At 42.5% G+C, this 23016-nt stretch overlaps 1 protein-coding gene across 1 annotated transcript in view; it reads right to left on the bottom strand.

Annotated features, from left to right (window-relative positions):
• Positions 1-3653: 3653 nt before the first annotated feature.
• Positions 3654-23016, bottom strand: part of EHD4 (EH domain containing 4) — a 56658-nt gene continuing 37295 nt past the window's right edge. The window contains exons 5-6 of the mRNA XM_006270321.4: positions 15565-15729; positions 3654-10551 (exon numbers count right to left, since the gene is read on the bottom strand). Of these exons, the coding sequence (XP_006270383.1) occupies positions 10015-10551; positions 15565-15729 (702 nt within the window). The 3' untranslated portion in view covers positions 3654-10014. The remainder of the gene's footprint in view (positions 10552-15564; positions 15730-23016) is intronic.

Here is a 23016-nt window from a genome sequence, read left to right as displayed (position 1 = left end):
GCTGCTATAACGTAAGAGAGTTTTCCTCAGATAACAGTGGAGACAGCACAGATGTTCTGCTAGAAAAATCACAGCCCTCCATAATCACATTGCTGGCACTGATTGAGAATAGGATATTCAGTTGAACCAGTTTTCTGTGAAATCTCAGCTGGAAAATGAAGTTTGAAACTGATAGTGCAGAGTATGCAAAGGCTGAAGTTATCGACAAGTAATTTAAATAGGGTGAATCAAATGTGAAGGCAAGGTCATACGTATTGAAATTAGCAAGGCGCTGTTGTGAAAAAGTTCACTGTAGTGAGGAAAGTGGTATTGGCAAGGTCTTTTTTGGGAAGAAGCTCACATTATTCAATTTCAGTTAACAGGAATAAAGGAACTAATATTAAAGCTTGCAGAAATGGTGACCTTGACAGAACTACATAGTCATAAAGCTGATAGATGACTGGCATAGATGTGAACAGGGTTGGAGGTGGATTCACACAGTTGGAAAATTAGTACGCATTGGCAGTCACTACTTGCAGGCTGGGACTTGACAGCTACCTGACTGTGGATTGCTGGACCTTCTATTTCTAATATCAAGCAGAAAATAGACATATTATAATTAGACTTTTATGCTGGTATTTTTTTCTCTAGGTGCTTGATTTAGAATTTAATGTAATTTCCTTTTAGTGGCTACTCCCTCCATTGCCACAAGTTCAGGAAACATGCAATATAGGACACTCACATATGACCTTCTAAGTCCATATGTCCTAGGAGTTAATCATTAACTAATATGTGAAATGAAACTTCTGCTTTTACGGTAACACTATGGGCAGAAGATGACCTTGTTGCATAATCTCTGTAGATTCTAAATGTCTCACTTCATACTCTCTACATGCCTGAGATATGATGATGGAAAACAAGCCTTATAAAAATATGCAAGAGTCATAAAGCCATATAATCATTTATTTATACTCACACATTGTAAGAAGAGTAAAAATACATGAGCAAATCAAATTTTAGAATAATATCTGGAAAAAGGGCAGCTCACAGTGATTCACAGAAGTATTTATTTGAATTAATGAAATGAGTCTTACCATCAATGTCAAAAATGCATTTACTATTAAGATTAATGAGTCTGTTCACTCATACACAGGTGACTTTTAAAAATGTAATTTCTATTGGTGGGATCCATCCTTTCCTTGTTTTGTTGAAGAGAAATAGAGTCTTGTCTTTAACCTTGCGGTAGAATCAGACCTTCTTGGCATATTTTGCTCTCACTCTACTGGGAATCTGCAATAGTTCCAGCAAAGGCAGGGCCTCCTTTTTTCTCCTATAGTGGGTAGGAGTCCTCGCTGGCTTGTTTAGTTGATCTACTGCACAGTATACCTGGGCCTTCATGATTAATGAGATGCAACTCCAGTAGCCTCTTCTGACCAGCTGTCCAGAGGTACCATTGTTTTATGCATGTGAAAACTCTACCTATTGATTTGGCAAACCTCACTTGTGATTACTTGGAACTGAAAAAGATTAAAGGAAAAAATATTTCTCCTTCCTCAATATGTTTGCGAGAGCTGAGTGGAAAACCCCCCTCACTATTTCCATTCCTAGGGGTGGCTGAATTCAGATGATGGGGCTCCTTGTGGACTAGATCCAGCCTGGGGCAAAGGGTAGCTCTAGTCTGAGGTACATGGCAGTTGTGGCATGGGGCATGCAGTGACAGCTCCAACTGCAGTACAAGGTGTCTCCAGCTCTGGCCCAGGACACAAACAGCAGGAGCTCCAGCTCCAGTGACTTTTGTTCTGGCATGGGGCAGGTCACAGCAGCAGTAGTAGAGGAGGTAGGGCAAGTGTGTGGTGGCCAAATGCTTGCTGAATCAGCCCTTTCTTACTCTCCTGCCACCAAGGGCAGCAGGACAGGCTTCTCCCTCCCCTTCCCCATACCCCCAAGCCCACCAATAAAGCAGCTCCATGGGCCAGATTTGGCTCATGAGCTGGTTGCTTAACATCCCAGTTACAGGAGAGTCTTTAGCAACATGCGAAGACATTAAGAAAAAGATGAGTCTTGCCTCCCCCAGCTATGCTGCCAAATTCTTCCTTCTCACTTAGGTTGCAAGCACTGAAAGATGAAGGCTAAATTCTATATCAAGTCAGTCATCCCACATTAAGCTCTGACCTTCTTCTCTTTTTACCTTTTCCTGAAGGTAAAACTAGGCAATGATGTGTAACTACTGCTCAAAGCTTCTTTATGCAATATTTTTTCATCTTTGATTTCTGCCTTTTCTGACAGGGCTTGATAACATACAAATCAAACAGAGCACCAGTAAGCATTTTTACTTATGACAGCGATCAAAAGAAAAAGTCTTCATTCTGGAATTCTCATAAAATATAATCTGAGAAAAAGCAACATATATTATGGAGGGCAGGGTGAACCCAGTAATTAAGACAAATTGTGCTAATTTCCCATAGGACTAACTCAGTGGCATTTTCTAAAGAAGGGGACATGGAATCATTAAAGGATGTTTGTCCTATGACTTTTCCTGGTGACCGAGAAAAGCAGCATGGAGACCAGAAGCTGCTATGGTAACAGCCTTTCATTTGGAGGAGTCTTTCATTTCATGGGGGATGAGGGAGATAGGTGACAAACCAGGCGCTGGAATTATTTGGAAATGAAGATAGAATTATTAAAGCGCTTCTATGTGAAACCTTTACAAAACAGGCAAGTTAATAAAAAAGCAGGAAGTTGCAGTGCTACAACCCATTGGAGGCAACATCAGAATCAGGCCAAATTTATCCAGGTAATCAGGTAAGTTTTCTGCTTTCACTCAACTCAAGGCAGCATGCACTGTTAAACACCTTTCAAAATAGTCCTTATAGTTAAGGCATCTTTAGGATGATCTAAAATTATATTAACAAGTATCATCTACATGTTCAGGCTTAGTAATTATAGCCTCTGGGTTGTAAATATTTTAGAAAAAAAACAGCAACCAAAAACCCCCAAACATTACACCTCATACTTTCCATATCCAGCTGATAAAAAAAAATAAAATAAAAAAATCAATGTCCTTCTGGTTCTGTATCTCAGGTGACCAATACAACTAATAAAGCGCCCCCCCCCTCCCAAAATGGAGCATCTTTTGCTTTACTTGTTTATATAAAGATGAATTGTTTTAATGAGGAGATGAGTCTCTTCTAGGCCTGAAGCCAAAAAAGGCTAAGGGCTTGGGCATGCCAATTATACATCTGTAATTGACCTTTGCAATGGTGTAAATAAGGAGTGGCCAGATAAAATAAAACCCTGTACTGGAGCAACTCCACTCAATCCATTGTGGAATTAAACTCTGAAAGCTTTAGGGATAAAATTACACCAGAAAAGAACCGTGATTCTGCAGATTATGTATGTAAATATGTGTGATGTAAATTCTAAAGATAACTCTGATGTTACAGATTGAAATTTCTGGAGTAGCTTCATATAAACCAAAGCAAACAAACAAACAAAAAAACCAAACCATAACTCTTGTCAGTTAAATCAATAATACAAATCAGCAAGGCATTCTTTTTTTGTTACTACTGGTGGGGACTTTTCCTGGTTTTGTTTTAAACTGACAATGAATACATGCATCCCTAACAAGTTTACCAAAAAGAAAAAAAAAAAACGAACAGAAAAAAGGGAACAGGTAGTTTACCATTAGTTTATTAATCAGCAAATTTTATCACAATTACCTGAATACGATTACAAAGCATGTTAAAAATGTTACAGTATGGAATTTATTGTACATATAATCAAAGTGCAATTCTAATAGCCTTATGTCCTTGTTTGCTCATTCAGACAAACTGAAATGGTAAGAAATGGTAATTACTACAATAAGAAATAGTTATTAAATATTTTCTTAAATATGAAAAACAAATGCCTTTGGAGTGACGTTAAAATAATTAAGTCATACAATGACTAGTCAGTGTGACAGGAAAAAAAAAAGAAGAAAAAAGCAAAGTGGCACATTGTTACCCCAAATAAATCTAAGACCCAAACTCTGATTGAATTATAATAATACAAAAATCTACCAGACAGTTAAAACAGGACATGCAAAAAAGTGTGTTATAGGTGAATTTTACTGTTGAAAGTGAAAAATAATATTATTCGCTTGAGACAGCTGTATGAAGAACAGGTTCTGTAAATATATTCATGCCTATCCCCAATGAGGTATATGTTATTTTTGACCTGGACATTAGAACTACAGTACAGGTAAGAAATCATTGCAAACCTAAACACAGGCACAGCTTTATAAGGTTTGTTTCTACTTCCAGCATGGCTAAAACAAAACAAAAAAATAGGCCTCTCTCTTTCTGTTAAAGATGAAAGCAAAAATCCCAGACTTTCATAGGAACAGAATCACAGACTGATATGAATTAATTGTGCTATAGAATAGCCGAACATGAGTGTGGGGGGGTAGCCTATATCTGTGTTTAAGAAAAAGACTAGTAACAGTAGTTCCTGTTCTCATAAAAGTAATGTCTGCTATTTCTAAACGCTCTTGTAGTCCTAATGAACATAAGCCTACAAATACCCGTTATCCCAGACTTAGGTCTTTCCTGAGCAGAGGATAACAACACTATCAGACTGAGTGATGGCAATTGTGATAGGTGTTGCTCCTGAGAATTATTTAGGAAAGCTACCACAATTTACAAGGGCGCTATCAACTAAGCAAATGTGGATTCTGTTGCAATATTAATGCACTGCACCACTTATACTTCACAGTTCAGCTACGAAGCATTTATATTACTTTAAGAAAAGAAAAGAAGTATCAGTGAATCAGCTTCCCCTTCCCCACATACAACTTTGACATCCCTCTTTTGGAACAGACTTCCATAGAAAGTCAATACAAACCGTTTGAACCTTACTGAAACAGCAATCCCCCTCCTCAAAACAAAAGTTCAGCCAAGTCAACATATTCCCATTGAACCTAATTTCCAGGTTTGCCTGGAAAAATTTCATTACAAGTTGAACTAAAGGGGAATGAAAATGCCATGAAGTGGGTGTTTGTACATAGTAAGGAGTGGAAAGAAGGTTGGCGTCATCACCTTTTCATTATCAACAGAAATGGAGAGATACATTAAGTAACAGACAGCAGGTCACTGAGGGGAAAATCCTGCACCACTTTTTGGTGGGAAGGGATGGTGGAACCCGCTATGATTCCAGCATGCCAGACAATCAGGATCTGGAAGCTCACATGGTGGTGATTTAGAAGACCAGGCCCACCATGGATTTCTGTGCATGTGTGTGCAGAAGGGTCAGGAAGGGAAGTGCAAGATTTGAGAATCAGAGCTGCTATCAAGAAGCTCCGATCCCCATCCTGTGCTACATTATGCTGGAGTAAAAAAAATAAAAAATCCTTCCCTCTTCCTCCAACAGATCTCCTTAGGCAAGATTTTCACATAGGACACCAGTGTGCGCATTTGTCATGGATTGCAGATACCATATACATTAACACATTAATAGTAGTTCAACTGCTTCTAAAGCCTATATTTCTATTTAAAATTTCCTATCATAAAAATATACTGATTTTATAAACTGTTTAATAAGTTACAGAGGATCAGTTTCACTATTCATGACAATCATGTACAGACTAAGGCCAAATTCAACCCTAACCTGTGTAAGCTTAAATCCACTGAAGCTACTGCACTTGCACAGAAATGGAGTTTGGCCCTTTATCTATATTTTACAGGAATCAAATAAGTATACTGGGGGAGATAAACTAAGTATAAGGGCAGAATAAAGAAACACACTAAACTTCAGGCGGATTAAAAAAAAGCAGGGTGTCCCTTATTTCCAAGCAGACTTTCAGTTTTGAGAAGGAAAATTCACCCTTCAGCCATTATGTAATCAGCTTGTATTGCATTTACACACAACAAAATCCTGGTAAGGGTCTGTTAGTTCCTTCCCAAAGCATAACTTCACATTTGGGGGGAAAGAGGGGAAGCTATTAATGTAACTTGTAACAGATTCCTTTTGGAACAGCAGAGTCAACACAATCCAGTTTGTATTAGTTTTCCTTATTTTCTTGGATATACCTTCTGCCTTAAAATGAGTATCTGTATCTATATGCTTGCTCACAGCTATTCTAAAGGACAAAATCCTACGGTCTGTACCCACGCAAGACTTCCACTAAACCATGAATACCGCGTGCCCCTGGACGCGGAGGGGGCAGGGTGAGCTCCTGCAGGTGGCGGCGGTGCTGTCAGCGGCAAGGGGGGAGCTCCCGCAGGCAGCCGCAGCACTGTTGGCGCTGGGGGGAGGGGAGGGGAGCGGCGAGAGCTGACCGGCAGTTGACAACCACCCACAGATGCCACCAGCAGTGTCGGCAATCATGGACCACTCGCACACGTTGCCGGTGGTACCAGCAGCAAGAGGTGGGTGGGGGAGGTGGCGAGTGGCGACTGCCCACGGGGTGCACCGCCATGCTCAGGACGGTGCACCCCCTATGCATTGTCAATGCCCTAAACTTCATGTAGGATATAACATGCAACATAACATGATGTTATCAGAAGGCACATTACGGCGGCCCCTGACAAACCAGGGCTGTAACTGGCAGCGCACAGACCTTATGCATCCAATGAGGGTTAGTGTGCAGTCTTCCTGGACTCTGACCCAGCCTCTGCTCCCTGTCCATCCAGCTGCAACAGTAGCTGGGGGCTCAGGACTCCCCCTCCCTCCTCTGGCTTCTGCTTCCTGCCCTGGGGGGTGGGGCACGGCATAACCCCTAGCCTGAGGTACCCACACAACATGGTGAAGTGCAGCAAGGGGGACATGCATGCAGTGTGCAGTCTGGGAAGAGGGGGAGGAGAAGGGCTGTGGCTTGTACTGGTGCAGCCTGTGTGGCATACAATCCAGCTGCATAGAAACTGGACAGGCCTGCTAGAGAATAGCTGGTTAGAGACAAAGACACCTTCAGACTAATATGGTTAACTACCTATCTATATGAGGTTAGCAGTGGTTGTCCATCCCAACCCCCACCTCCCAAAGAACTGAGTCAGGAAGAAGGGAAGAAGTGAATTTCCTCTGCAGTCTAAAAAAAAAAAAAAAAAAAAAAAAAAAAGCGTATACTCCCACTTGCTGTCCTCCCAGATTGGAGAAAACAGAACAGACTTGTTGTGTTACAGCTGAGCAAAATGTGGATAGCAAGCAGTGAGTTGGTCAAAGCATATAATAAGACCAGAACCAAGAGGAAGTACAGAAGAAAAGACTAGAGAAAAACGGACTCTTTCCCTCAAAAAAAGTAAAGAAACACTACTAAGCAAGTGGACTTCTTCAAAACACAGGGTTGGAAGAAGACCCCCAAAGCAGAGGGGAATCTAAAACCAGGGATGGGGCAAAATGTAGCCCAGGGGCCAGATGCAGCCTGCCAGGCCATTCTATCCGGCCCACGAGGTCCCTAGAAAATTTAGAAAATTAGTATTTATCTGCCTGTCATGTGGCCCTCGATGGCTTGCCAAAACTCAGTAAGCAGTCCTCTGCCCAAAATAATTGCCCACCCCTGATCTAAACAGTGGCACAGAGGAATTAAAAGAAGCTGGTTTAACACACACACACAAGCAGCAGGAGAAAACCCAAATCAAAACATTCATAAAAGGTATACAAACACTTGCTTCTGGCTAGACAATGAAGCCACTTCCCCTATAGTAATTAAAAAATTTCCTCAGGAATAACGAGCTTTCTTATACCCAAAGAAAAGATGTACCAGTTGGCCTCTAGTTGAAAGGCAGCTATGGCCTAACTGAAGTAGAAGTGCCTTTCTGTTCATTCTCATAAAACAGCAAGACTGCAGGATCAACAAAAAATAATTTGAGTATTGTTAGATGGATGATGCCAAAATAAATATTCTTAGCTATAATCACAAGTTAAAATTATAAATTATGAATACAAACTAATGAAAAAGTGTGTGAAAATGTTTAAGAAGTTTCATTCAGGCATATTTCAGTTATAAAATATCTTGAGACCCTATGCTGCAGCTATACAATTTTACAGATGTGCTTTAAGATTTGACATACTTCATTCAAAAAGAGATAATGAATTTATTTTAAAATAGCCAAGAAACATGCTCTGAAAGAAATTGCAAGAGAGAGCCCTCTCTCACTTCATTACACTGATGAAGATGCTATGCTGAACAGCTGGTTACTAAAAAACATTTGATGAACAAATTAGATCAGGTCTTTGAATTATATGAAAGTTTCCCAAATCATTTTTTTAAAGTGCATAATGAAATACTTAGAACTATCACACACATAACAATCTCTTTTGTGGCTTTATTGAACACATACACAAGATGTTCCTATAAATATAAACTAGAATCACATAAAAGGGTACATTAAAATTTTTGTTTCTACCTGGTGAGGGGTTTATTATTATTTTTTAATATTCTGTCTTCAGCCATCAGGTTACATACTAGTAGTAATAAAGACAAAAATATATTTAAAAAAATCTCCCTCCTTCATCTAAGGGGGTTCTTCGGATTGCTTTGCCCCAGAAGGTATTGTAAAAATACATTCTGCTGGGATTCAAGAGAAAAAAAATGCTCAATATTACCATTATTTTGATACCCATGCTATTCCATAGTAAAGGTATTAAAAGGCATTTACTGCTGAGGCACAAAGACCTGAGCTGGTTGGCAAATTTGGCATCAGGAAGATTTTGTCCCTCCAAAACTATCCTGAAATTCATGGGGATGAGAAATTGCCTTCCTCTGAAGCACTGAACAGGGATCTGTTAAAATTGATTGTGTGTAACCTGTATGATCAGTTTTCTTCCATTGTACTGCTTGAAGGACACTGAAATGTTGGTGAATTTATGCTCCTTCCAGTTTTTTTCTTTTCAGTTTACTAATAATACTCTAAAGAACCAACAGAGCTTCCACTAAAGGGAGCTGAAAGACAACTTCTGATTTCAGTGGAAGTTTAGCTCCCATAGGAGCTTGTCTTTCAAATGCAATGCTATAATAAAGAATGGAATCTCTTTTCTGCATTTACCAGCTACCTACTGACAATATAAAACTTCGCTGAAGTAAAAGAAATTAAGTGGGGTACCCAGAATTAGGAACAGCCCATCAACTAAAATCTGAAGAGAATTTATCAAGTCAACTTATATGCATTTGGACTATGCTAAAGTTTCATATAACTCACTTTTTCTCAGATCAAAAAGAGGCTTCTGTTTCTGCTAAAACATTTGGACTCCCTGCCCTTCTGAGAGCCAAGCCTACACACCTGAAAACCTGAGGAATTTCATATCACTGATTCCTTTGGAGAATGTAACTTGTATTGTGTAAACCAGCTAAACAGAAAAAGCTCAGAAATCCCATACTCAGTGTGGATCTAACCCTTTTTAACTGATAGACACTAGAGACAGCGTGCTGTATAAACAGCAAAGCAAGACAACTGTTCAGTCTAACAACAGACAGTTATAGCAGATTTTAAACAGCTGTTTTAATATTTTACAGATTTTTAAAAATAATCACTGGTAAATTTTAAAAATATTCACTACATCTTCTCAACTCTTTTTTTTTTTTTTTTAAATAAAAAGTTATTTCCTTGACACGCTTCCCTCCTAAGGATTAACATTAGAATCAGAAACAGGACATGCAGTCAAACTGTTTTTTGTTTTTTTTTTACTGCTTCTGCCTTAGTTATATGGCAGAAATTTGATGATTTTATTTATGACCTTTTCTGCTTTTTTGGGGTGTAGACAGAGTAAGTTATACAGGAACTGACTCTCAAAGAAAGCCTTTTCAGCTCAAGTATGGAAGTATGGAAGCCACTACAAAAGGCACTTGTGATAAACATTTCTATGGTCAGCCAGAGATATTATGCAGGTAACCCTTTTACTATGCTGCTAATTACAGTAACTTGCATGGAATGTGGTTGTGATTTAAGGATGGCCTCTAAAGCTAAATTTTGAGCCTTAGTGGTTCTACACAACTGAAAAAGATTTGGATTGTTTTCATTTGGATAGGCATTTCCCTCAATTAATCAACACCCCTCCCTGTATTTTTCACTCTGACACCTGCAAAGGTTTCCTATGTGATGGTGGCACGAGGTGTGGAGGCAAGTTGTTGGGTAGTTCATACCCATCTAGTTTAATCTTGATGAGATGCTTTGCCAATGCAAACTCCTCATCATCCAACATCCCATCATTATCACAGTCTGAAAGTTTCCAGATTTTCCCCAGGACACTGTTTGGTAATTTGGAAGTCACCATTTCCTTCTTCGCACTAACCCCTGAGATTTTTCCATTGACTGGTGACAGGGTATAGAAGATCTCATCATACGCAGGTTTATCTTTGGCAACAATCCACTCTTGTTCACCAGCTCCTTCCTTGGCACCTTCCCCATACCCATGGTCAAAGGGTCCCGCCATGGTGCCATCAAATGCTCCACCATGCACCATCTCTGTAGGCATATTGTTTTCTTCCTGAGAGATTAGACTCATCAGAGAGGCAATTTTATTTGCCAGCATGTTATCCACCGCTTCAATCAGCTTTGGTTTCAGAGAATGAAATTTGGTGAAGTCACAAACCTCTAGTTGTTCCTGCCAATGAAGAAACACACATACACAAACAAAACATGTCAAAAGTTTCTCGACAAAAACTTTCCTTACCCTACCTTTGTTGTGGTACCTGTTTCAAATGAAGGCCTCCGTCTTTAGAAATCTTATTGAAAGCAGGTCCAACAAAAAAAAGCCTCCAGGGTCTTGCACTCCATGGGGCTCACGTGTCCACAGATGTGACCTGTCCCTACCAGTCCACATCACTACCCCATGCCTGTCCCTACCATAGGTAACCCATCAGGATGTGGAGGCTGGGGCTTTAAGGCACCTCTTACTTGTCTTTCACTGGGGAGGCAACTGGCCTGGTATTTCCTGGAAATTGCCCCACCACGGACAGACCCACCAGACCATCCCTCCCCAGCAGGGTGTAGCTTTTGGTCATGCCCCAGGACCAGGAGCCTCCTGGCATCCCCATAGCTTCTGCCCTTACCTCCAAGGATGTTCCATGAACAGTAGCTCAGCCAAGCAGTGTTTTTTCCAGCTGGTTGTAGCAACTGCTGCCTTAGTCCTGAGGGCCTGGGTTTAAAATGGAGGCCGCTCAGCCCCTCTTAGGAGCCCCTCCTGTTTACTCCATCTTCAGCTATTTACCTAGTTTCCTTAAAATAATATAGTGATTTATACTATTTGCTAGTTAATACTAATATTAATAATGTTTAGAGTTAATTCATGCATCTGCATAGTCTCCTAGCTCCTGAGGGACACCTATTTTAGTGGGACATATTTAAAAATATTTGGACCCCCTCCAGTTGGCTGAACCTACTAAAAAGCTGGATTTTAAAATAGTACTTATCTTACTATAGCAAAATGCTAGTAAACCAATGTTCTTGCTAACAACTGAGGCAACTTAGGCCTGGTTTGCATGACAAAGTGATGCTGGTACACCCACAACAGGTGGGTTGTAAAACACCCCCTTCACCAAGATGGGCATGTCAGCAAAACCCCTGAAGGTAGATGCAGGTATGCCAAGAAATAAGGACATTTGCTAGCTTAGTTTATGTCATTTGTCAAAGTGATGTAGCTACTCCAGCAGAAATATTCCTTCTGTTAGTATGTTGCAATGGGATTTCTCACGTAACAGCAGGTGGCAGCAAATACGCACAATTGAGAGAATTACACCATTCATTTTTTCACAAGTTCTACTGAGAAGTTTATTACAAGCCCACCTCAAAGGTTTTACTTCTTTCTTTACTTGGTCCTTAACTCCACCATCAGTGACCAGTTAACACAGAGGGAGACTATATTTAACGTGTTTTCATCACATAAATCCCTTTTAAAACCTCATCATTAACAACCTCTCCCCTTTTCAGCTCCTGAACTAAGCCTTTTGTTCTTCTCAGCTTACCGCTCATACAACTTGCTGATTTCTAAATTACCTGTATGTACTCAAAATAGAGGCTGGGCCCTTATTATGGATGAAAATATCTGCTCAATGCATGAGTGGTGAATTAATAAAATAAAAAAATTAGAAAATGTAAAGAATGGGAAAGAAAATTATTCTGAAAGGTTCATGCTGCCACAATGGTACTCCAACAGCCTATGACCAACCTAAACAGAAAGCCACCAATTTCTTCCAATTCAGGAAACTCAGTATGTGCTCGCTGCAGTGGGGGTGGAGAGAGATCATGCAGCTGGGAAGGAATTACGCAGGTGCGTGTTGCAGCTGTGGGCGGGAAAGGAAGGAATTGCTTGGGTTTCAATTGAGGGAAGAGAGAAAAATGCCTGTAGTGTGCATGGTAGAGCACTTTTGGTGCCTGCCACTTTAAGGGGCAGAGCAGGCAACAGGGCAGCCAGCAGGTGTGAACTACCATAATGAGCCAGTCACGTGACTGCAGGAGAGCCCTGAGATAGGAGGAGGGGGCTGAACAGCCTCCATTTTAAACCCAGGCCCTCAGGACTGAGGCAGCAGTTTCAAAGTTGGTAGGGTCAGAAGGGATCATCAAGTCCGATCCCCTGCCGTGGCAGGAAAGAGTACTGGGGTCAAATGACCCTGGCGAGGTGTTCATCCAGCCTCCTCTTAAAGACCCCCAGGGCAGGAGCCAGCACCACTTCTCTTGGAAGTTGGTTCCAGATCCTGGCCACCCTGACAGTGAAGTAGTGCCTCCTGATGTCTAGCCTGAATCTACTCTCTGCCAGCTTGTGACCATTATTTCTTGTCACTCCTGGGAGTGCTCAGGGGAACAGGGACTCCCCCAATGCCTGCTGGTCCCCTCTGACTAGTTTGTAACCAGCCACTAGATCCCGCCTCAACCTTCTCTTGTGGAGGCTGAACAGGTTCAGGTCCCTTAGCCTCTCCTCGTAGGGCCTGCCTGCTGACCCCTGATCATGCGGGTGGCCCTCTTTTGGACCCTCTCCATGCTGTCCACATCCCTCCTGAAGTGTGGCGCCCAGAACTGGATGCAATACTCCAACTGTGGCCTGACCAGTGCCGCATAGAGGGGGAGGATCACCTCCTTGGACCTGCTCAAGATGCATCTGTGGATGCATGACAAGGCGCGGTTGGCCTTCCTGACCGTGTCCTCACACTGTCGGCCCACATTCATTTTGGCATCAATAATGACTCCAAGATCCTTTTCTGCCTCTGCACTGACGAGAAGGGAGTTCCCCAGCCTGTAGGTGTGCTGCTGGTTACTCCTCCCCAGGTGCAGTACCCTCCACTTGTCAGTGTTGAAACCCATCCTGTTCTTTTCTGCCCATCCCTGTAGCCTGTCCAGATCCAATTGCAGCCTATTCCTTCCTTCTAGCATGCCCACTTCACCTCACATCTTAATGTCATCTGCAAATTTGAACAGGGTGCATTTTACCCCTTTGTCCAAGTCACTGATGAAGTTGTTGAACAGCGCAGGCTCAAGGACCGAGCCCTGTGGAACCCAACTGGCCACATCCCTCCAGGTCGAATAATACCCATCCACCACCACTCTCTGGGTGCGGCCCATGAGTGCTCGTAAAGCCGTACCAGGGGTCCCACAATGACCTCTGCTAATTCCCTCAGCAATCTGAGGTGGAGATCGTCAGGAGCTGCTGATTTAAATACGTCCAGTCCCTCCAGAAGTTCCCCAACTAGGTCCTCACTGGCCCTAGGCCTGGGTGTGCCTCCCATGGGGCCTATGGGGGTCCCATGGGGGGGGGGAAGGCAGGATGACCAGGTCCCTACTCAGAAAAACGGAGGCAAAGAAGTTGTTAAATAAGTTAGCTTTGCTGTCTGGTGCAACGACCAGATTTCCTAGCATGTCCTGCAGAGGCCCCACATTATCTAGTACCTTCTTTTTACTCCCTATGTATTTAAAAAAGGACTTCTTGTTGTCCTTGATCTGGGTAGCTAGTCCCAGTTCCATCTCTGCTTTGGCCTTCCTAACTGCCCCTCTACAGTCCCGCACAACAGAGGTATAGTCCTCTCTGGTGATGGCCCCTCCCTTCTAATGGGTGTACACCTCCTTTTTAGCTTGGAGATGTTTCTGGATGCTTTTGGTGATCCATGGGGGCCTTCGTGCCCTCTTGCCCCCTTTGATCCATGTAGGGATTACTTCCCTTTGGGCTACCACCAGCTGGAAAAAACACTGCCTGGCTGAGCTACTGTTCATGGAACATCCTTGGAGGTAAGGGCAGAAGCTATGGGGATGCCAGGAGGCTCCTGGTCCTGGGGCATGACCAAAAGCTACACCCTGCTGGGGAGGATGGTCTGGTGGGTCTGCCCATGGTGGGGCAGTTCCCGGGAAATACCAGGGCCAATTGCCTCCCCAGTGAAAGACAAGTAAGAGGTGCCTTAAAGCCTCAGCCCCCACATCTTGGTGGGTTACCTGTGGTAGGGACAGGCACAGGGTAGCGATGTGGATTGGTAGGGGTAGGTCACATCTGTAGACACCTGAGCCCCATGGAGTGTAAGACCCTGGAGGCTCCAGAGAAAGGGCAGAGAGAGTGGCCCCAGTGAGGGGGCAGAAACGTGTGGTGGCCAGCACAGAGTAGGGTGATGGCCTGAAGGACTGTGCATAAGCGGTGTAGAGGAGGGTTGCAGGGGCCACCTGAAGGGCTGCACCTGGGGTGTGTTGAGTAGGGCTGCAAAAGTGGCCCGAAGGGCAGCACATGGGCCAACCCCCATGAGGATGTGAACCTAAGAGTGGCCCAGAGAGCATCTAGTGGCAGAGTTCAGCTCAGTGTAAGGCATAAGGCTGATGATCACATAGAGTAGGGTCTGTGTGAGGGCGGCCTGACGGGCTGCATGTGGACTGGCTGGAGTGTGAGTAAGAAAGCCTGAAGGGCTATGTAGAGTAAGGCCCGAGGGGGACCTGAAGGGGCTGTATGGAGTAGGGCAGGTTGAATGGCCCACTGAGGGGCAGTGTGTCTGAGGCCCTGTGAAGGGCAGAGTGTTAGGGTAGCGTGCCAGGAAGAATGTTAGAGGCACAGCAACGAGCAGAGTTCTGCCCGGTCACAGGCCAGAGCTGTTACCATCTTATGATGACATCTGTGAGGCATGGGACAGGGTATAGGAAAGGTCAGAGCCATGTCTTGGCATTGCAGCATAAAATGGGCCGCCTCCCATATTTTACACCAGTTACTTATTCATCAAGTTGTGGCAGGCGAGGCAGGGCAAACTGCCCCTAGACAGGTGAGTGGGCTAACGTTGAGACCTGGCCCCAAGATGGCTCCCTGTCACAGCATGTAGCCCCCAGGAGCTTAGAAGCTGGATAGCCTTGGGCTAAATGAATGGCAAGTCTGATTCCATACAGCAATATATGTTTTTAATCTATAACACAGTATCAGCTAAAGGTACTTTGAGGTAGCAATCCATCATTTTTGTTATATCATTATGACTGTAAGTAATCTTAATTTAGAGCAAGACGCCCTCAGCAATCACGACTGACCTCTGCCAACCTTTTGCCACTGACAGCAGAACCTACCCTCAAGTGAGCTTTATGGAAGATTGTGTCTTTTTTTTTTTTTAACCATTTGCAGGAGGTCACCAATTGATAATTAGAGCACAGCTCTATGTTAGTACTATACCTGCATTTTCTTGACCTCTGGGAAATCCCCTTGTGAGATTTGGTATTCTCGTTGCAGTTCTACATAGATCTCGGGTAGTCTGCTGATCAACTCCTTCTTCTTGTTCTCTTTTCCAAAAACAGATGGCATTTCCTTTTTAAGGTGGCTGATGATATAAGCATGGACCTAGAAGAAATTAATGAGTACTGACATTAGCAACAGAGTCTAGACTATTTTTTCATTAAAAAGAAAAAAAACCCAAAAAACATTAGCTGTGTACAAACACATCTTTAAAATAAAATGCATCAACCATTATTTATTGAACAATTCCATAAAAACAGATCAGTGGTTCTCAACCTCTTTGGACTCAGGGCACCTCTTGTTAGACTCATGGCACGCCTCAGAAAATACTAGTTCTTTGTTTTCACTCAAAAATGAGTGCAGAAAAATAATACAGCAACTTGTGTGTGGCAAAGAACTCAAAGGCCCCAACAGCTCAGAATGGTTTTAATATTATGTATTCCTATTTGAAACCTCTTGGTTTTATCTTGTGAATGATGTCTGCACACCTAACAGTGCTAACATTGCATGGCAGTCTGTGGCACCCTTGAAAAGATCTCATGGTACCCTGGCTGAGAATCAAAATTACTGAGCTGAGAAGTGCTAGCAAATTTTATGCATCTTATATTTCTGAGTTTGAAGAAACATATGTTAGACAACAAATGTTTGCTTTCTCACTCCTGAGAGCTTAATTAAAACTAAATATGCCCTTAAAAATCTTCATAAAAATATGCTTGAGAAATCAGGTGCAATTACAATGAACTCTGGTTGATTTGTTCCTCTAAGGGGAATGCAAATAATAGCAAGTTATCTGGTAGTGCACAATTATCAGGATATAATTAATAATATATATTATTATCACAATAATTGGGAGGTGGAAGAGAGGGCACTACCCAGAAACTGGAACAGTGGTGACTTACTCTAAAGAGAAGCCAGGATAGATTTGCACCTTGAAGACTAACTGAATCAGAGTTCACTGTAATAAAAAGGAAGAACACTGCGCTTGGTCTATCAGTGCCAAAAGTGAGAGTGAATGGGGAATGGAGAGAGTTACTGATCCTTAAACATTGCTTGATGTGGGCAGTCTTTGTGTCTCCTGAGCCCCATTTTTAGTTTTTACTAATATAAGCTCTATCTGCCTTGCTACAAACAGCAATTTGGGAAGAGGAGGGAAAACGTCCTTTAAATAATCTAGGCATGGTAAGTGATAAGGTTATCGGAGTGGACTGAGTGAATAAATAGGAATGTGTGTCACTTGCAAAAGAGAGACTAAGTTGTTTCTATATCTATGCAGCCACTAGATGACTAGAGCACTCATCATACTTTAATAACGACATGCGTCAACTACTCCTGAAAAGGCAAAGGACAAAAGCATGGGCATCCCACCATAAAATGAAAGGCATTTCTTTAGCCCTACACTGTACTGATCTATACACTGCTCACTAAGGATAGAAACAGATGCCCTCTTCAGAATGTGATGAGCTGTGCTGCGATATGTCATGGCACAGCTGATTTGCTTCACTGGCATCTATAGATGTCACTGGGACTTTGGGTTGCCTGCCCTCTGTGTTTATGAGGCCCAATTCTGTGGGAAAGGGGCCCTAGGCGTTGTGTCCTGACTGTGGATGTGCATTTGCAAGTGGAGGAAATTTTCTGAAAGGGTTCCCCCTCAACATTTGAAGAATGGGAGCACTGAGGGAATCCCCATAGGGGTCCCCTGCTCTGCACTTGCACAATGTGCCCAGACCAGGAGTGCAGCAGCATGATAGGTGCACCACAGCCCAGCACTTTTCTCCCTTGACTCACCAGGGGAATGCCCTGCAAGGGCATTCCCCCCGTGCCCTGACATAGGGGAGTATGTCTGCAAGTAGAGGGTTTCCCACCCCCTGATCATGGACCTTGTGTCAGGGTGAAGCACCCCAGGCCCTTTTCCCACTGGATTGGGCCCTTGAAGTTGGGGGAGTTCCTGTCGGGGGGGGGGCGGGCGGGCGCTAGAGAGTCATAGATATCAGCCACAAAAAGGAGACACAAATTATTACTATGTTCATTGCCACCACAAAATTTAAACATGTGGAGCAACAAATGGCTATGACATCTGTTTACTTGCCTTTTGTATAACCATAAATACTTTTACGGTGGCACAAAATCATTGTCTGCTTGCAGCCTTAGATTCTGATGCTGCAAAGACCATGTTCACAAGCTGTAGAATTAGGTAAAACAAACAGTCTTCACAGGGCTGTGGTTGTATGAGATTGTTTTGGCAGCTGTATGCTGATGGGCTCAAACACATCATTGTGTCTGTGTTGTGGTACAGCAGCATGTTGGACAGTGTGTGTGTGTTCTGCTATCGGAGGTATGGCCCATAAAAGATCCCTCTCCCTTTCTGCCCCACTTCCTTCTCTGTCTGTGTAGCCTCTTCCCCTCAGCACTTCTCCCTTCCAGGCAGCATCACTTGTTTCAGTCGCAGGTTCTGACAGCAGGAGCCTGCAGGGGTATGTATGTGTACATGCATATGGTCAGTAGCTGTGGTCCTGCGGGCCTTGCAAACTTTCCTGTCTCCAGCCCATTCCCTATTCCTCACCTGGCATCCTGGCTCAGGAACCGATAGAAGGCAAAGTAAATTTGCACCTTATAGATTAACCAAAGTAGATATGTACATTGCAAGCCTTCCTAGGCTGTAGCTCACTTAATCAAATGCCATGCAGAAAGCAGAGCCATCTTTTGGCAGGAGTTCTTGGGACAGACACAGCTCAGGATGGTATCCTTTCCTCCTCCCTAAAACCCAGGGCAGAGCCATGGAGGAAGGCATCCCCAACTTCCCTTCACTACCCAGCACCCAGAGGGCAAAGATATATTCACCTTAGTGGCTGCTTCTTTCTCTCATGGGAAGTCCATACCCAATAAGGGGATTGGACTTATGTTTCCTAAGCTGTTGGGTAAGAGAGATGTCTCGGTATTATTGCATTATCATATGGGATGTTATGTTGAGGATGCTTAAATTCAGAAGCAAAGTGTTTAGACTCATTGAAAAGCATCCATAGTCAACCAATGGAAGTATATGACAGATGACTAAGAAACAAAATTTCTTGTAAGGAACATTCAGTTGACATATCAATATATTAAAAATTAGGGTCAGAAACATCTATATTCTAGAGATTGTGTGCAAGAAAGTAATTGGACATGATTTAGCAGAATCCCCCCCCCCCAAGATCTTTACATTTAAATGTTTGACAAACTGAACACTTATAAAAACTCCTTTTATCCTATTAATGTATTATTATAGTGAACTACCATGCTTATTACAGTCTCAGACAGCAGAGGCTTACTTTTTATGACAATATGGGAATAGCTACGAACCAGTAATTTAAACTCCCCAATAATGAAACAAGAGTGTAATTATTGGGGAGAGCATAAGGAACACTAATACTACAACGTACTGTATTTTCTCACATACATGCACCTTTCCCCTCAAGATCAGCCTCCCAAAATTAGTGTGTGTGCACATATTAATGGGGAAGCTGTTTTTCCTTGCTGGAAAAGCAGGAAGCCTGGAGACACTACATGCCATCCAGCAGCCAAGATGGCAAAGTCTCATGTTAATCCTTTCACAGCCAAAGCTACTGGCTGAGGACTGTAGCCAGGGTTACTTATTTGTTTTGGTTTTTTTACTGACAGTAAAAAGACTAAAATGGCTGTCAATAAAGACTATAAAAAAAACAAAAAACAAAACCCAAAACCTTTACTCATCAGTAAAAACACTAAGCGATCACAGACATAGTAGCAATACCTGGTGTCTGAGCGCAGCACCCAACAGAGAATCTTCTTTCAACCATGTGCTCTTGCTGCTGCTTCTTAGGTTGCTTGAAATATTGCTGGGTCACAGGTAGGCTTCTTTGGGGGTCCATGCCAGGACAGGGGGAACAGGGCTATCAGTGGTAAAGGTGGGGGTGACTAGAGGGGACTGAGTAGTGTGGGGCTGAGTAGCAGGCCTCTGGCCCTTGTGGGGGGAGGGAGGAGGTACAATATAAAATAATTGCTGTGGTCAAGCAGGGTTTCCAACCCATGATTTTTTTATTTTATTGCAAAACTTTATACTGTACTGACAATCAAACTTTTTATTTATTTATTTATTTATTTTACTATGGCTGATGTTAAATCCATAAATTTGAACCCTTCTAACTGGGACCTGGTAGCAGAGATACACTTACATTATATAAAACATATATTAGTAAAAACATGCATCAGTAAAGAAGTTTGGCTGTTAGTAAAAAATGTTCTCAGGTTGGCAACCCTGACTGTAACTTGTGCCTGAAGCAGCAAATGAGCCGCTGGTAGAATCTTAATGAGGCTTATGATGTAGACACACTACTTTATTTACAGGAACATGTGCACATATAAAGAACTACAGTCTTCCTACTGTCCTTGCAAGTGTCTGCAGCCTAACCATATATGACAGAGTAAATCCTCATGGAAACAGAACGTATAGGAAATATGGTATCCCAGAAAACAGTTTGGGAGAGGCAGATGGCACCAGGAACTTTTTGCTACACTTCTTGGACATACTAGATTCCCAGGAGGACTTTGTTATCACGCAGGCAGGCAGCCACTACTCTGAAAAAAAATCTTTTCTACATTCTGCCTTCCAAAACAAGGTGTGTGTTTTATTCGTGGGTGTGTCGGAAGTGAGAAAATATGGTACACATTCCTGAATAAAAGGTAAATAAAACTGAAAGAATCAATTGCATGACTGCCTAGTGAGGGGAAATAAGGAATTGAAGAAATGGGAAATTGGAGGAAGATTATTGGAGTTGCATCTGAAATACCATTGCTCCTTTAAACCCTTTTTTTAAATCTCAGACATGACTTATTTGCTATTTCTTCAAGACTCAATGAAAAGATCATTAAAGTCTAACCAATAACAAGCAATGTACAGTTTCAGGCTGCACTATTCAAAAGAGAGCAACCATTCTTGATTTTTAACACATTTGTTTTTAGATTCTTAATAGAGGCAGGAGTAGAGGGGAAAATTCAAAAGCAGCCTACTGTATACATGTTCAAGTGTTGATGAAAGATATGAAAAGATAATTTGGGAAAGCCACGTTTAGAATCCTACCCGTTTTTAAGACGCCAGACAGATTAAATGGATTTCAAGCACATAGTAAGGCTTCTAGGAAAAAGAAAATATAGACATGAAAGTTCAAAAGGCACAAGTCACTGTACTTTAGCAATTAGTCCTACCAGTTAAGCTGCTGCAAATAATCATATATGTTTGTAGAGATATGAACACTTTCCATCTTCAGAGTACTTTACAACTATGACCTAAACCTCACATGACTTTGAGCTGATGCTCCAAAGAAAACATAAAGCCCAGAATTTGACAACCAGTTGGTATGTTTCTGTTTTATTTTGGGGTCTGCTCCAACCTTCAGCAAGACAGGCAAAGCAGCGAGGGAGACATGGAACCAACAAACATCACAGCAATTTTGTTCAAAGATGACTGAAGTTTTGCCTAAGAAATCATGCAACAGCTATTCTACCTTAAATTTTATATAAACAAGATTAGATTATTGCCTATTTTAGGGATAAGCAGTTGACTTCCATTCTCATGGCTGTCAATTTAGCACATTCCATGAAAATACTAGTTTCATGTTTAAAAATTCTACTTTGAGAAGTCTGACTATACTTCCAATATTTTCTTCATTTACTTTCACCCACATCTGAATACAGATTAAACAGAATTTGTGTTAAATAAGATGTTATCCAGATACTTTGGAAGTGGTTCCGATGAGATCAGAAAAAAAACATCCTAAGATTTTAAGAAATAAACATTAGGACATGACGCCAAAATGGCATATTTCTTTGCTGAGACACAGTAGGCAATATGAATATGCTCAGTTTCCCTATTTTCCACACCTCAGAAAGATTTCAGTTAGGGTTACTTCACCCAGGATAGTTTTACCAGTATAATTATATGGTACAGTTTAAAAAAAAAGCAATATAATTCAATTAGTATAAACCTCAGAGACAGCTTCTTATTCCAGTGTAGGAGTCATTATATCTTTGGTATAGCTTAAATCCCTTGCCAAACAACACTCAAGTGGAAAAGTTCTTCTTACACTGGAATACGAACGTCCATATATACCAGGATAATTACTGTGGTTTAAAATTCACACTTTATTGTTTACCTAGATAGCTTTCCCATGTAGGCAAACCTCAAAACACTATAATCTGCATTTTAGTGTTGCTGGAATAGAAAAAAAAAGCAACAATTTTCCTTTTGAGGAACAATGGTCACAAGTTGACAGAGAGCAGATTTAGGCTAGATATCAGGAAAAACTTCTTCACAGTAAGGGTGGCCAAAATTTGGAATGGGCTTCTAAGGGAGGTGGTGCTCTCCCCTACCTTGGGGGTCTTTAAGAGAAGGCTGGATAGGCATCTGGCTAGGGTCACCTGACCCCAGCACTCTTTCCTGCCTGGGCAGGGGGTCAGACTCTATGATCTGTTGAGGTCCCTTCCGACCCTAGCATCTATGAATTTCACCTGACTAGGTTAATTTGATTTGAATTCTTTCCTGTTTTTGGGAAGTGGGGAGGAAGGGGAGAACTTTTAAACTTCTTTTGCTTTACTGCTGAACCTCTAACAAAGGAAAGCTGCTTGTTGCAATAAGGTCAGATCAGAGCCCTGTGCCCAGCCAGTCCCAATCAGAGAATCAAGGCAATTCATTCCCTGAGGCTATAGAGGAAGCAATTTGGCAAACCCAGATCAGTGCCCTGGGCCCAGCTGGTTCTAGTGAGGCAATTAGGAGAGCCGCAGTGATTGCCCCCACTAGAGGCCATCCTAAGGCTGCACTCATTCCAGCCCTTAAAAGCCAGACCCAGGCTACAGTATTCTGTCCAGACAAAGACTTAGATACTTGTTCCTGGCTTTCCTTGCTTTACTACTTGGATCTCTGGCCCTGACTCTTGGCTCACCTGGGTTGGCTCTGGCTTCTGATTCCGACTCCAGCTCTGAACCCTGCCTTATCTCAACTCACCTCTGGCTCACCCTGACTTGGCTCTGGTTCCAGTTCGGATGCTTGGCTCACCCTGACCTTGGCATCGGCTATTTCCCCTGACTTGATCTTCAGCCTCCCAGTTCCCTGGGAACCTGTCCCATGAACTCTGCCCACGTACCCGATAACTTTCCCTGACTGGTCATACCCCAGTTTCCAACACTTCGGGGAGGAGAGGTGTGGGGTGATGTAGAACTTGTGCTGCCAGTGCCCTCACGGCTGCTGGCATGCTTGGCCTAAGCATGCCAAAAGGCGAGAGGATGAGACTAGAACAGGATGTTCTGTGCTGCTCCCATGTGCTCCAAAAGGTCTTTGGTAGCCAGCACAGGAGTCTGTCGGTTCAAGCCAGGTTCTGAGATTAA

The sequence above is a fragment of the Alligator mississippiensis genome, chromosome 2 (assembly GCF_030867095.1).
Source record: "Alligator mississippiensis isolate rAllMis1 chromosome 2, rAllMis1, whole genome shotgun sequence".
Taxonomy (NCBI): domain Eukaryota; kingdom Metazoa; phylum Chordata; order Crocodylia; family Alligatoridae; genus Alligator; species Alligator mississippiensis.
Note: the sequence above shows the minus strand (reverse complement) of the source record. Positions and strands in the feature narration are given on the sequence as shown.